The sequence below is a fragment of the Ictidomys tridecemlineatus genome, chromosome 5, assembly GCF_052094955.1.
Source record: "Ictidomys tridecemlineatus isolate mIctTri1 chromosome 5, mIctTri1.hap1, whole genome shotgun sequence".
In the NCBI taxonomy this organism is placed as follows: domain Eukaryota; kingdom Metazoa; phylum Chordata; class Mammalia; order Rodentia; family Sciuridae; genus Ictidomys; species Ictidomys tridecemlineatus.
In genome coordinates this window covers 148,597,528-148,612,141 of record NC_135481.1, presented here as the reverse complement: position 1 = coordinate 148,612,141, position 14,614 = coordinate 148,597,528, and the positions used below count along the sequence as shown (strand labels likewise).

The following is a 14,614-nucleotide window of genomic DNA, read 5'->3' as shown; positions in this document are numbered from 1 at the left end:
ACACAGGCACAGTAGAGAGACCTTATTGATATAGGGAGACCGTGTTTCTGATCCCAGTGGGCAAATATTATTCAGTTTAAAGGATCACAGATAGGATGTATTTTTTACATTTTAAATAAAAATGATAAAAATTTTTACTTCTGGTTTCAGCTCCAACAGGAAAAGAGCTTGGTAGTTGTTACTTCCGTCCTTAAAGAAAAATTTGAACTAAAATTATTGATCTTGGATCAATCAGTAAATTGAGGTTGTAGGGCAAACTTTACCAAACACATGGAGAAATAAACCCTGAGAACCACAGCTGAGATCTGCTTACCTGTAGTAGGAGCCACTGGAACTGACAGGAACACTTCAATGGCAAGTTTGAGGAACTGTTAGAGGTTGTGTATGAACTAGTGAGGTCAGAGTCTTGGGAAGCCCCCTTCTGGTTATGAGTTTTACTTCCAGAAACCCCACCAGGTTCCCAAAGTGAAGAGCCAATAAAGACCGCCTCATGGCTCCTAGGGGGAGGGAAGCCCAAAGTCTAAGGCTTGGAGAACCCAAAACAAAGACCCTGTTGGAATAGGAACTTTCCAGTACCTACAGTTCCAGCAAACATTACACACAGCCTAACTCCTAGGCACAGTAATAAAACACCTTACATTAAAGGCTTATTTACCTCAGTTCCTATTATCCTATATCATATCTTGCTTCAATAAAAATTTACAAGGCATACTACAGATTAAAGTCATTCTAAAACAGACAAAAGACAGAAAGAGAGCGTCAGAACCAGACTTAACATATGACACAGACATTGCAACTACCAGCCAGGGAATTTAAATTAACTATAATTATTAATATAATTCTTGGTTGTTTTTATTGCTCCTGGGCACAGAGAAGCTACTCCTTCACTTGGCTGCTTTCTGGAGGAGGCCACCAGTCAAGCTGCAGCCATGGAAGAAGGTGGGGGTCTCTAAAGTCTGACTGTTGGATAGCTCAGTCTGTAGGTAGACGGTGACAGGAAACTTTTGTGGCTTCTCCCTCCATTCATTATAAATGTGATACCAGAAGACCTGACTTTATGACCAAGCCACCTGATCCACTGTTTTTATATAGAATGTATCAAGAGTTTTTATGGCAAGTTTTTAGTTTTTAAATTCCAGGATTAAGATTTCTGGGGCCTCTTCCAATTTGAATAAGCTGCTTCTAGTCAAAATGGTGCAATAAACAATTAAGATGGCCCTGAAGGAATTAGACACTCTTGCATCCACTCATTTCCCGGCTACTCAAGAGGCCAAGGTAGGAGGATGTTTTGAGCCCAAAAGTTCGGGGCCAGCTTGGCAGCATAGTGAGATTCCATCTCAAAAAAAGAAAAAGGAAAATAATAATAATAATAATAGAAAAGATGGCCTTGGAGAAAGACCACCAAGTGGTATCTCTGCTATCCTTTTACCTGGGGAGTTTGAGTTCTCAGATTAGAAGCCAACAGCTTGGTGAACAGAGCTCTGGTGCTCAGTGGCATTAGGGCTCAAGCAGCTCACAGATTTGACTTGTGCCCTCTGAACTACCCAACCTTCTTTCCTTCTGGTTTCCAAGAGGAAACCCTCAGTGGAGGGCTCTAAAGAGCAGCAGCTACAGTGGCTCCTTCTAGCACCTATAATTTACTGGCAAAATCTATTAGAGCCAAGGAATGCATGGGTGAAGCAGGAACATCAAATCTGCTTTGGGCAGAAACACCACTAGAGAGTCAAAAAGAATGATTTAGGTGGAGGCACTAGAACACAAAGGAAGACTGCAGCCTTAAAAAGACAGATGGTCCTACACTTCTGGAAAGTATCCCAATTTTACTCAGTCCCTGCCCCTTTGTGTGCTCAGCCAGTCAATCCATGAACTAGGTGCAAGTTCCTGTTGATGCTTATTGTTGCCCCTCATATTAAGTACATGCTCAGCAGGTCCCTCCTAGCCACCTGGCTGCATGACTCCACGCACAGATTCTACAGGGCTGAAAATAGGCAGCTGGGCTAGAATAAGAATCTATTGGTAGTAAGCCAGTCCTTGCTGTTTATCTACCCTCACTTTATTATAGTCTATTTTGAAAAATGCTTATATAGCATTTAAAATGTGTCAGGCACTGTTTTAGGTACATTATAAATATTAATTTATTTAATCTTCATAACAAGCCTGTAGTGTGGATATTATCATCACCTTTATTTTGAGAAAGGACACTGAGGCACAGAGAGGTTAGATAATCCTGCCTAAGGTCACAGCTAAAGTGTAGAATTAGAATTGGAACTCAGCAGCCTATCTCTAGTCTATGCCTCTGCAGAGCAAAATATTTAACAAAAGGGGCTCAGACATTTAGTGAGTAAGTATCAGGCATTTTTGAGGGCAGCCATACTACTTCAACCAAGATTCTTCAGTGCAGAAGTTAAAAGGATATAACGACAAAAAAGATGCAAGGTAACCAATGATAAAAAGATACAAGGTACCAGTGGCTGCAGCACCACATACACCACATCTTCATTCTTTGGCTACTTCTGTGTGCCTCAAAAGCTTTCTGCAAGGGAACATATGCCAGATAGCCCCATACCTCTCCAAGGCCAGGCTGAATGGTGCAGACCAACAGGGAGTCATCAGTGCTCATGGCCATTTAAATTTATCCTAATGACAAGTAAATAAAATTTAAAAATTAGTCCCCTTAGTGGCATTAGCTGCATAACAAGTGCTCAACAGTCACAGGGAGGCCAATGGGTACCATAATGGATAGCACTGAGAGAACATTTCTATTATTACAGAAAGTTCTCCTGGCTGCACTGAGTTAGACCTGTGATGTTTTTTTAAGCTTTAGTCTGAATATATTTAATCATAATAAGTTAATCTTCTTCCCCACTAGAAATAAAAAAAAATTATATTTCATTTCTTAAAAGCAAATTTTTACTCTCAAATTCAGTTTCAAGAATTGGAGTGGATTGTTTACAAGCAAGTTAAGTGAAATTTCTTACCCATGTATCTAGGATGTTAATGTCTTTCTATAATCATGAGTGAAAGTTCAAAATCAGTGAGGTAAAAGGCATTCATTAGAAAGTACAGCAGGCAGCAAAATAAATTTTGTTTATAGACTTAACTTCATGTGTTGGATGTTAACCTTGGGGACGTGTACTTGACTGGTCACAAGGAAGCTGGACAAGAGAAGGAATAGAAGTCTACACAAACTAACAGTCCATCAGAAAACAACTCAGATGCATATGCTACTACATAAAGTAGATATTTCCATATGCTTAAAAAAGAAGCCATACATAAACAAGTCAGACTAATGGAAGCTGTGTGTCTCAGGGACAATAGTGCCTAATTTCCCACTGATAGTTTTTTCCTACAACAATTTCTAGTATCCTTAGCTTCCATTACAAGGGGACTTAAATAAATAATACTGCCATTCCATTTCATGTGGGTTCACTTGAATAGAAAAGCCACAATTAAAACATGAATAACTTAACAATAAATCACAAATTCTAGAACACTCCCTTAACTAAGGAATCTAAAATCCAAATTCTCCATTTTCCCAATCTGAAAACTACAGAATTCTAGAAAGACGATCTCTTTGACTGTAGGAACTGGCTTGTTCTAACACAGATCTTTGTTTTGAAAATTCTCCTCCCTGTCCTTTCCTCCATTTCTTTTCCCATCCTTACTATCTACCCTGTTATTTTTATTAACACAAGTGAACTCAGAACTTTAAAATTTTTTTTGGATGAATGAGGCGTTATTTAGCAAGCAGGGCTTATAGGAACGATTAATGTCTAGTTATTTAATGTTATAAAAACACCTTGAGCTTCTCAAGAGATGCAAATTGTTTTAAAAGATGCAATAATATAGTAATAATTATATTACATACTTGTGACTTCTTGTAAGAAATCCAAACACGGTCGACTACTTCCCGAAATACTTATTGAAACAGCCAGTGGGGTCTGACCTTCATAGTTCCTTGTGTTTGTGTCCGCTCCATAGTTATATAACATCCGTGCACACAGCACATCATCCCGAAGGGCAGACAAGTGTAAAGGAGTCTGTCCATCTTCTAAACGCCCCAAGTTTGTGTCTGCCCCTCTCTGAAGGAACATTCGGCAATAAGAGTGATTACTTTTGATCACAGCATATCGCAACAGGAATCCATTCTGAATGTCGATGTTGGCATTGTGGTCCAGGAGGATTTTTACACAGCTTGACCTCTCACGGATGATGGCGAGCTGAAGCGGTGTTGTACCTTTATCGCTGAGTGGGTCGACCTCAGCCTTGAACTCCAGAAGGAGTCGGACAAATGAGTCCCTACCATAGTGAGCGGCCACATGGAGGGGAGTCCAACCATCATTGCTTTTTGCATTAATAATGTCACTCCTGTATTCCGATTCTAACATCAAGCGTGCAATCCGGGCCCGGCCATGCATGGCTGCATAATGAAGAGCAGTGAAGCCTCCAATTAAGTCTTTAACTGTGGGATCAGCTAGAGTTAAAACCAAAATGAAAACGTTAGCAGAGTCTAAGACAAAACAATGTACTCTCCCATGGCACAGCACTCCAATTCTAGCCAATTCTCATACAAAATGTGAAGGGATCAAACATTACAAAGAACATCAAGTACTTTCTCCCCTCAGTTTAACTGAAGTCTACTTTCCACGAAAAACAAATTTTAGTAGAAAGTTATCAAGCCTGAGCTAGTGGAAAGAAAAACACATACAAAATGTTTACGCTGATAGATACTAAAAACAGAGTTCAGACCATCGTATCCCCTCTTTGCTAATTTAACCAACACCTTTGGCTACCTTACACCCCCATCTCTGCAGTCTCCCTTTTCTCATTTGTTCTGAATGTTTCATTTTCTCTTGCACTTCTTCTTGGTCCTAAAGAGAAGCATGTGCAGCAACATCTGCTGCTCTGAATTATGGATAATACTCTGGTCTGGCAGACTGTGTTGTTTTAGGGCATATTTGATAAAAAATAAATAAAATATAATATAAAAACAGTTTTTCTGTGGTCTCTAAAAATTCTAAAGCATGCAAGATGTTAAAGTGACCTTGATAAATCATGTTTCCATAAAATATGTCTCTGAATTCTTAGTTTTACATGGTCTTAGGAATTCATAAGAATTAAGTACATAGTATGTGAAAAATGGGGAGAAACTCAAGCACTAGATAAACGCTATGTGCTAAAACAGTTTTAAAAACCTCTCCTTAATTGACTGATTTCTGGGGGGAAAAGGTACCAGAATTCATCTGCTATGTGACCTTTGAGTCACTTCTGTCACTTGCCCCAGTGTTTTCATTAAGGCAAAGGTCAGTTCTCTGTAGCTTGAATCCCTCTGGTATTCCTGCACAGTGGGTAGAGCAGGTTCAAGATCTGCTTCCTCTAACTCATATAGGCTACTTCCTGGAAGCCAGCAGTTCATTGTAGGATATAAACTGGCCAAACATAATTACTAGGATTATATGGGTTTCTTATAAAAGCCATCTTGAATTTTCAGTTTGTTGATAAAAATTAAAAAAAAAACAATAGTGATTTTCACACACACATATACAAAATGCCTCTAAAGTTATGTGATTAAACATTCATATGTTGTTTAGTAAAATATAAAATTTAGTTCTAGAATATATTGCAATGGATGGATTCTGTTAGAAAAATCTTAAGGCAGAAAATTATATGTTAAAATATGAATAATACTATGGAGAGTGACATTTTCCATTAAGAAGGATTTGCTAACAAAATCTATGAAAAGTAATGCTTTTTAGGTAAACCATATCATTTGAATTCCTAAAAACACTTAATCTAACGTGACATTATACAATGGTAATGTCATTTTAATCAGTTTAGAGAAAATAAGTGTATCATATCTATGTTGGTTTTACCTAAAAGAAAAACATACAGCATCTATTTACTCTCCCTTCAAAAAGGCAGGCAAGAACATTTTAGCAAAGCATTTTGCTGCCATCTACTGGTTATAGTGTGAACATAAACTATTAAGTTTTATTTTGACAGATGATGCTGAGCAAATCTGTTTCACATAACTTTGCTCATCTTAAATAAACTTAAAAAGGAAAGACAGGTATGACATACAAAAGATTCCCTCCTATTCAAATGTTGCAAGCAATCTTGCCTAAATGTCATTTTCAATCTATACCTGGCCAGGCAACTGTTTCCTGACCTCTTCATCTGTGAGTAAAATCAAGAATACCTTCTTTCACTTCTCCCACCTTTCATCCACCAGGGGAGCCTTCCAAAGTGTCAGTCAACATCCTTATTTTCATCCTATACTCATTCTAAATTAAAACTGGGTTAGATGAAATTGCACTTGCATCTTTGATTTCCACTTCAGGTTTGTTTTTTTTTGTACTGGGGACTGAACCCTCTGGGGTGCTTTACTACTGAGCTACATCCCCCAATCCTTTTTGATTATTTATTTTGAGACAGGGTCTCCCTAAGTTGCCGAGGATCATGCTCAATTGCAGAAACTGGCCTTGAACTTGCGATCCTCCTACCTCAGCCTCCTGAGTTGCTAGGACTGCAGACATACCCCCAAGCCTGGTGAGGTCTTTTTTAGGCACTATTCACATGTTGGTGCTATGCTGGGCTAAGAAAAAAACAGATAAACACATGCAACAAAGATCTGCTTAGTCTCATTAATAAAAAAAAAAAAAAAAACAAAACAACAACAACAAAAGCAATCAAATGAATTAATGGACTACACCCTAGGAATATGTCACTGAAAGAAGCAATGGAGGTAACAATGAATAAAATTTGTACAGTTACTGTTCACAAGACATTAACAACCAAATCAGAGATTATGAGGCAAATGAAAATGCAAACAAAATTTAATTTCAAGATTAGTATTTGCCAATGCAATAAGATAAGAAAAAGATATCTCATTTAATGGCAATAAAAACAACAGAACACTTAAACAGATATTCACTAGAAAATATGTAAGGCTCATGCAAAGTACACTACACTACTTCATCTACGTTTGCTCAAACATCCCTTGATAAAAAAGAAGCCTTCCCTGAACACTTTATCTAAACTAACAATTCCACCAAACCTATTCATCTGTTCCTTTAGCAAACATTTTTTTTTCTTCTCCAGATAGGACCTACTTTAAACAAGCTACAGCATAATCTCAATAAGCCCATTTAAATCTATTGAAAATTTTTAAGATATATCTAAATAAAAACAAGGAAACATTCCTATGATGAATACAGTTTCTTCCTAAGAACTTCGAAGTAAAATTCACTCACTTTAAGTATAGAGATTGATGAGCTATGACAATTACATACAGTCACATAAACAGAAACACAGTTAAAATATAGAACATTTCCATCACCTCAGAAAGTTCTTTCATGTCTCAGTCAACTCCCTGCCCAAACTCTGGCAAACCATTGATGAGGAAAAAAGGAAGTTTTGCCTTTCCTGAAATTTCACATAAAAGGAATCATGTAAACTTTTGTTTGATTTATTTCACCTGGCATAATATCTTGAAATTTATCAACATTGTTGAATCAACAGTCCATTCCTTGTATTGCTGAATAGTATTTCTATAATATGGATATGCATTTTTTTATCCATTTGTAAGCAGGTGGACATGAGTTATTATCAATGTGAAGCTATTTGAATGATGCTACTGTGTACATTCATGGTAAGTGTGTATGTGCATGTTTTCATTTCTAGGTGAGAACTCCTGGGTCATATATTCAATGCACATTAATTTTATAAGAAATCACCAACTATTAGTTTCTAAATGTTTATACAGTTTTGCACTTGCAACAGTAATATGTGAGAGCCCCAGTTCCATATCCTGGTACCATCAGTTTTATGTAGAGTTTTAAATCATGGCTTATTTTGCTTTAAATTTACATTTCCCTGATAACTAGTGACACTGGGCCTCCTTATACACTTCCTTTTGTATTTCTTTTGTGTGTCCTGTTAAAGAAAGCTTTGCCCAATACAATGTCACAAGACATTCTGTTTTCCGTGGAGTTAATCTAAACAAACTTGCTTATGCATGAATGTGGCATGGTGGGTCCCAGCATTGAGTGTATCCACAGGGCACTAATAATTTTTTTTTTAAAAAACTAAATGAATTGAAGAGAAATTGATGGAGTAGAGGAAGGGGAGTGAGGGCAGGGAGGGAGCAAGTGCTGGGGACTGAATTGGAGTGGGTCATGTTTCATGCTTTTGTGATTATGTCGTGGTGTGTATCCTGGTATTGTATGTAACTAAAATGAATACATTTTAAGAAAAGATATTCTCTTTTCCTGTAGAAATTCTGAACTTCTAAATTTCTTATGTTTAGGTCAATGATCTACTACTTGTTAACTTTTTTTTTTTTTTTTTTTTTGGTACTGGGAATTGAACTCAGGATCACTTGACCACTAAGCCACATTTCCAGCCCTATTTTCTATTTTATTTAGAGACAGGGTCTCACTGGTTGCTTAGCGCCTCCCAGTTGCTGAGGCTGGATTTGAACTCTTGATCTTCCTGTTTCAGCCTCCAGAGCCATTGGGATTACAGGAGTGTGCCACCATGCCTGACTATACCTCTTCACAATGATTTCCCCTGGCACCGTCAACGAAAATCAATATACCATAAAAGTGTAGGTCTATTTCTAAACTCCGTTTTATTCTATGATCTAAAAGTCTTTCCATACACAAATACCAGACTGTTTTAACTACTGTAACTTTACAGTAAGTTTTGATAGCAGGTAAGTACTTCAATCTTCTTTCAAATAATTTGGCTAATATGTTTTAGAATCAACTTACCAATTTCTTCAAATAAGCCTGCTGAAATTTTGATTGGAAGGAACTCCAATGAATCTAAAAGTGGTAATATCCTCAAAATGATATAAACAACATGTTTTTCCCAAACCATGCAAATGGAATATTTCTCCATTTATGCAAGTCTTCTTTAATTTCCCTCAGGAATATTTCAGTGCATGGGTTATATATTTTAAAATTTATCCTACAAATTTAAATTTTTCTTGCTATATATACTCATTCTTTAAATGTTAATTGCTCAGAGAGAAAAGTTAAACTGAGTTTTATATTGGCCTATAAATTCACTTCTTAGTTCTAGTACATTTTTGTAGATTTCTTACAATTTTCTGCATGCAAATTATGTTCTCTGTAAATAGACTATTAAACTTTTTCCTTTTCAATTTATTGTTTTTTTATTCCAATGGCTAGAACCCACAATAGAATATTGAATAAAAATGGTAAACGCATATACCCTCGCCTTGTTTCTGATCTTAGAGTAAAAATATTCAATAGTTCATCCCTGAGTAGAACACAAATTGTAGGTTTTCACAGACATAATTATGTTAAGTTGCCTTCTTTTGTCTGCTTAAGTCTTTATCAGGAATGAGAATTTTAATACCATCACACACATTTTCTGCATCTATTAACATGTTCATTTTTTAAAATCTTTTATTCTCTTAATATAGTAAATAAGTCACCCTATTGACTTCCACACATTAAACAAACCTTGAATTTCTGACATAAGTACTACTTATTAAATGTATTGATAAATTCGCCACTAAAAAGTCTTTGTTTAATCCCCAATACTATCAAAAAAGAGACAGAGACAGAAAAGGAGGAGGAGGAGGGGCAGGAGAGGGGGAGAGGGAGGGGGAGGAAGAAGGGGAGGGGGAGGAAAGAAAACCTTACAAAAAAAAAAAAAGTAGAGGCCAATAAAAATCATGGCACCTCTTTTTAAATTTTGAAACCAGGACCTCACAATGCTGGATAAGTGCTCTACCACTGAGCTACATCCCCAGCTCAAGGATTTTTCTATCTGTACCCATGAAGGATGTAGTTTTCTTTTCTTTACTGTCTTTGACAATGCAAGTCTACATATGAAGTTAGGAGTGTTTTCTCTTCTGCTTTCTCAAAAGGTCTATATATAATTATTTGTTCCTTTAATAGTACAACAACACAACAGAGACAGTAGCTGGGCCTGTTTTCTTTGAGAAAGTTTTAACTATGAACTAAATTTCTTAAATTGACGTACAGCTATTAAATCGTTCTATTTTTTATTTGGGTCAGTTTTAATGATTTATGTCCTTCAAAGAACTTGTCCATTTCTTCTAAATGGCAAAAAGATGCTCATTATATTCCTTACCTTTTTGATACCTATAGGATCTGTAGTAACATCTCTTTCTCCATTCTTGAAATCAGTTATGTTATTTTCTCTTGCTTTCTTTGGTCTAGCTAAAGAGTTACCAATTTTATTGATCTTTTCAAAGAACCAATTTTTGTTCTTTAATTCCCATCAATTTCCTCTAGTATTTGCTCAGTTTCAATTATGCTGATTTCTGGTTTTATATTCATTATTTTAGTCCTATTTTAACTTGGGCTTTAATTTTAATAGTCTATCAAAACTACTTTAATATACTCAACTTTTCTTTCCTCTTTTCTATGTTCTTAATGTCATACATATTATATTTTCATATCAGCCCAAGTTTAACAAAATTGTTTTACGATATTGTTCTTTCAAAAATGAAATGAGCAAAAAGCACATTTATACTATTTGTGATAGAACTATTCAAAGGTAAAAACAGTATTCCCTAATAATGACTATTTAATGTAATAACAGACTTTCAGCTTTTCTCCTCCTACTTTAAAAAAAATGATATTCAATCATAATCACATTCTAATTACTTAACCCTTTCCCTGTGTGTGGGCTCTAAGAATGCCTCTGTTTTTAAAGTTATATGTAATAGGGGTAGCATTTTTATAGAGAAAATATCTCTTGCTTTTAAGACTATGTACTTGGGATAAATTAAGAAAATTTAGTTACTAATTTAATTGAATTTAAATTATTAGAATGTATGTACATTTATTGGGCAAAAGTATATACCAGTTTTAAGGTTATAAACATATTATTCAGTTGCTTTTCAAAAGTCATCTCACAATTTCCCACCATGTTTTGGCATTATCATTTGGGTAAAATGTTTCATTTCTGAAAATCTAAAAAAAGTTCTTATAACTTCTGTGGAAGTCTTTGATTACTCCCTCATCTCACTTATTTTCATGTATTCCACACCAGTAGAGTTTTACTTAGTTTATTTTATTTGGTACCAGGGATTAAACCCAGAGGTGCTTTACCAGTGAGCCACATCCCCAACTCCCCCAGCTTTTCTTTTTTTTTCTATTTTGAGACAGGGTCTCGCTAAGTTGCTGAGGTGGCTTTGAACTCGTGATCCTTCTGTCTCAGCCTCCCCAGCTACTTGGATTTCAGGTGTGCACCACTGTGCATGGCTTACTTACTTTGTTGAGAGGGGACCTAAGATGTTTTTCTCAGGTTCCTCTGAGGATTTGCTCTATACACTTAACTTCTAAAGTTTTAGTCTAATGCCCTCCAGGCCAATTTGCAAAAGCACTCAATCTAAAGATGAATAAGTACACTAAGTTATGGTCTCTTCATTTCCTCTTTTGAAATGTTCAACACTGTCTTAGAATTTTTAGAAAGATTCAAAATTGGAAATTGAAGATAATAACAATGGATTTTAATAATTCTTACCTTTATAATATTCTCTTCTCTTACAATTCCAATAGGACACTAGATCATTAGCACAGAAAGACTGCCACGATCTGTACAGAGGTATTACTTTATGCCTTCTATTTGTATTGAAAATTTATAAAACCCTAGTTTTTATCATTTTGAAACAACATGTTTAAAAGTAAGGCAATAAAGTACCACTTACCTGTGCAGGCCAAAGTTTTTTTTTTTTACTTGTGCTAACACAGGAGCCCCTAGTCACCTGTGCTTATAGAGCAGTTAAAAACATGGCCAATAAGACTAAGGAGCTGAATTCATTTAACTGAAATTTAAATAGTTTCCCTGCAATGGATAACACAGGTTTAGAATGAACTAAAGAGTCTCATTTTTCCCCCTTTTGGAATATTGATATTATTAGTTATCTAGCTCAAATCTGCTTTTTTTTTTTTTTTTTAACAAAACTGGATTTTTCCCATAGTAGAAATATAGCTGATCCTCAGCAAGACTACTCTGATGGTCCTACCACTCATACTCACTCTCAGGCATGGGAAGCCTCTTAGCTCTGAGCTTTGCTAGCTCTGTGCAATCACTCATGCATGAGTGGTTTTACTATGCAGGTATATAGACTTAAAATTGGTAAAATCTGATCTTTTAATATAGTTCAAAAAAATGTGTAGTTTTACAAGTGGCTTATATTAAACATCTATCTCCTGCTTCTTAAATTGCATCTATCTTACTTTCTCCTGCTTGTTTGTGAATCTTTAACATTTCAATAAATAGCAACTCTTTCTTCCAGAGTCTCAAACCAAAAACCTTCATTCATTTGTGATTTCTTTCACTCCCACCTCATATCCCACTTCCTTAGGCCTTAGGTCTTGGGCCCTTCAATACAGTTACAAACTATAATCAGAGAATTTCTAGAACACAAATCTGCCTTTCCTATTCCTCTCCATTAAATATTTTGATAGACCAGAATGTCCCTAGAATAAATTATTGAATATGCTTCAAAAATAATCAACTTTTTTCAGTTCCTAGTACCAAACATGTTCCTTCTCTTTTCAACCTTCTCACTCACTGTCCCCTGTATTTGGATTAATTCCACACCCCATTCTTTCAGCACCCACACTCCTGTCTGACACGCCTTTCAAGATCTTTGTTCAAACTCCGCTTTCTCTAGAAATCCTTCCTTGCCACCCCAACCACAATCCTAGCAGACAGAGGATCTTATAGAACACAGCACTTAACTCACTTTGTTGGAAATACCACATTTTCTTCCAAGCAGTAGTCATGGTTAGAAAAATGGTTTGATTCCCAGATCCAATGTTAATAATGTGAATGATCTTAGGCAAATTATCTATTCTTCTGTGGCTACTTTTTCATTGTGAAAATCAATAACACTATCTTCACAGTTGTGAAGACTTTGGCATATATTAAATGCTCAGTAAATATTGGCTATAAATCTACACACTTGTTAAAATGCTAGAAGGCTAGCACCATGTTTATTTCTGTGTCTTGTTGCCTAATACAGGGCCAGGCAGATATTAAGTGCTCAATAAATATTTTCTGAATAAATATATGACTAAATTATTTAGAGGGGACAAAATAGCCAAATCATCTATCTATGAGTTCTCTCTCTCTCTCTGTCTGTCTCTCTCTCTCTCTCTCACACACACACACACACACACCAGAAGAAAGGGGAATAAAGGAGAGCAAAATGTTCAACTCTTGTTATACATTTTTTTTCCACTTATTTCCCCCTGTTGGTGATTTTGAAGAGTGGTCTGATAAATTCAGGTAGCGTTCTAATTCCATCACAAGGCTAGCCCATTTTCAAGCAATAGTTTTTGAGAAAAGATCAGTCGTATCTGTCAGACTAGTAAACTATTATGTTAGTTACTTAACTGGTGCTAGTTTTATCTCTTAAGAGAAAAAAAAAGGTGTAGGTTCTACCCTCATGAAACTTCAGACTAACTGGCAACAGAGATATTGAATAGTAAACTAATTTATCATGCTTATTGACAGGTGCTACAATAAGAAGGTGTAGAGGAAAATATCATGCACTAAAGGGATAATATCGTACTGGAACAGCATTTTATCATACAACTAGGACATAAATAATGATCTCAGCTGACCTAAGAGAGTGGCAGCTGAGATTTGAGGGAGAAGTAAGCACAAGCAAGGGAAAGGGGGCCACAGTGAGGTAAGCACAAGAGTGACCTATCCAGGAAAAAGCCCAAGCTCAGCAAAGGCACAAAGCTACAGCAGGAAAATAAGTGGAGTCAGATACTGCAAGCAGATCACAGGAAGGACTTAGAACAGCAACTGCAAGGAACTGGGAAACCACTGATAGATTTTGAAAAGGAAATATTTTAATTTCCACTTCTGACAGATAACATTATTTGGAGTTAAGCTGAGTTGAGGGAAGGGCAAGATGATGTGGGTATGAAGGAGACCAATCCAATAGTACTGGTGAGGAAAGAGGCTTTCCTGCCTAAGAGTGGGGCTGTGTCTCCTGTGAAAAGAAGTGAAATCGTTAACAGATTTTTACAAGGCAGAATCAATTAAGATTTAGTAACCGATCACATCAGAAGTGAGGAAAAAGGTGTTCATAATGGTTTCTGGATTTCTGGCATAGTGGTGCCATAAACTGGGAAAGAACACAGTGAGGACAGTGGGTTGTGCTGTGATATTGACAAGTCATGAAAGGGGATAACTAGGACTATGCTAGTAAGTACAGAACACACTTAAGCACTATATGTGGTCACACAGAGCAGATAAGAGGAGTTTCCTCTCCCAAATTTGTCTGGACTGGTTCATAATGTGGTAGGAAAAATGCTCTTTGAATTTGTCTGGACTGGTTCATAATGTGGTAGGAAAAATGCTCTCTGAAGATCTTATTAGGATAAAAGGAGCCGGTAAGAGATGCTATATAACAAATGAAGGGCTTCTCCAAAATATTTTGTTGTTGTTTTTTATTAAAATGTGTTATAGAGCACATAACAGAATAAATGGAATGATATGTGACGTTCTTTCAAACCCCGGTTAGAAAACTTTATCTGATCCAACAGTGCATCATCATGAAGAAAGAAGGAAAAATTGAGGC

At 36.2% G+C, this 14,614-nt stretch overlaps 1 protein-coding gene across 4 annotated transcripts in view; it reads right to left on the bottom strand.

The window, feature by feature from the left end:
• Asb7 (ankyrin repeat and SOCS box containing 7) overlaps positions 1-14,614 on the bottom strand; it is a 40,261-nt gene that overhangs the window by 11,959 nt on the left and 13,688 nt on the right. For 3 of the 4 annotated variants that reach the window (XM_078051262.1, XM_005320085.5, XM_021722857.3), the window contains one exon: positions 3,869-4,474. In XM_078051262.1, the coding sequence (XP_077907388.1) occupies positions 3,869-4,474 (606 nt within the window). Of the gene's footprint in view, positions 1-138; positions 190-3,868; positions 4,475-14,614 lie in introns of all 4 variants that reach the window. The other variant, XM_078051263.1, reaches the window with a different exon arrangement.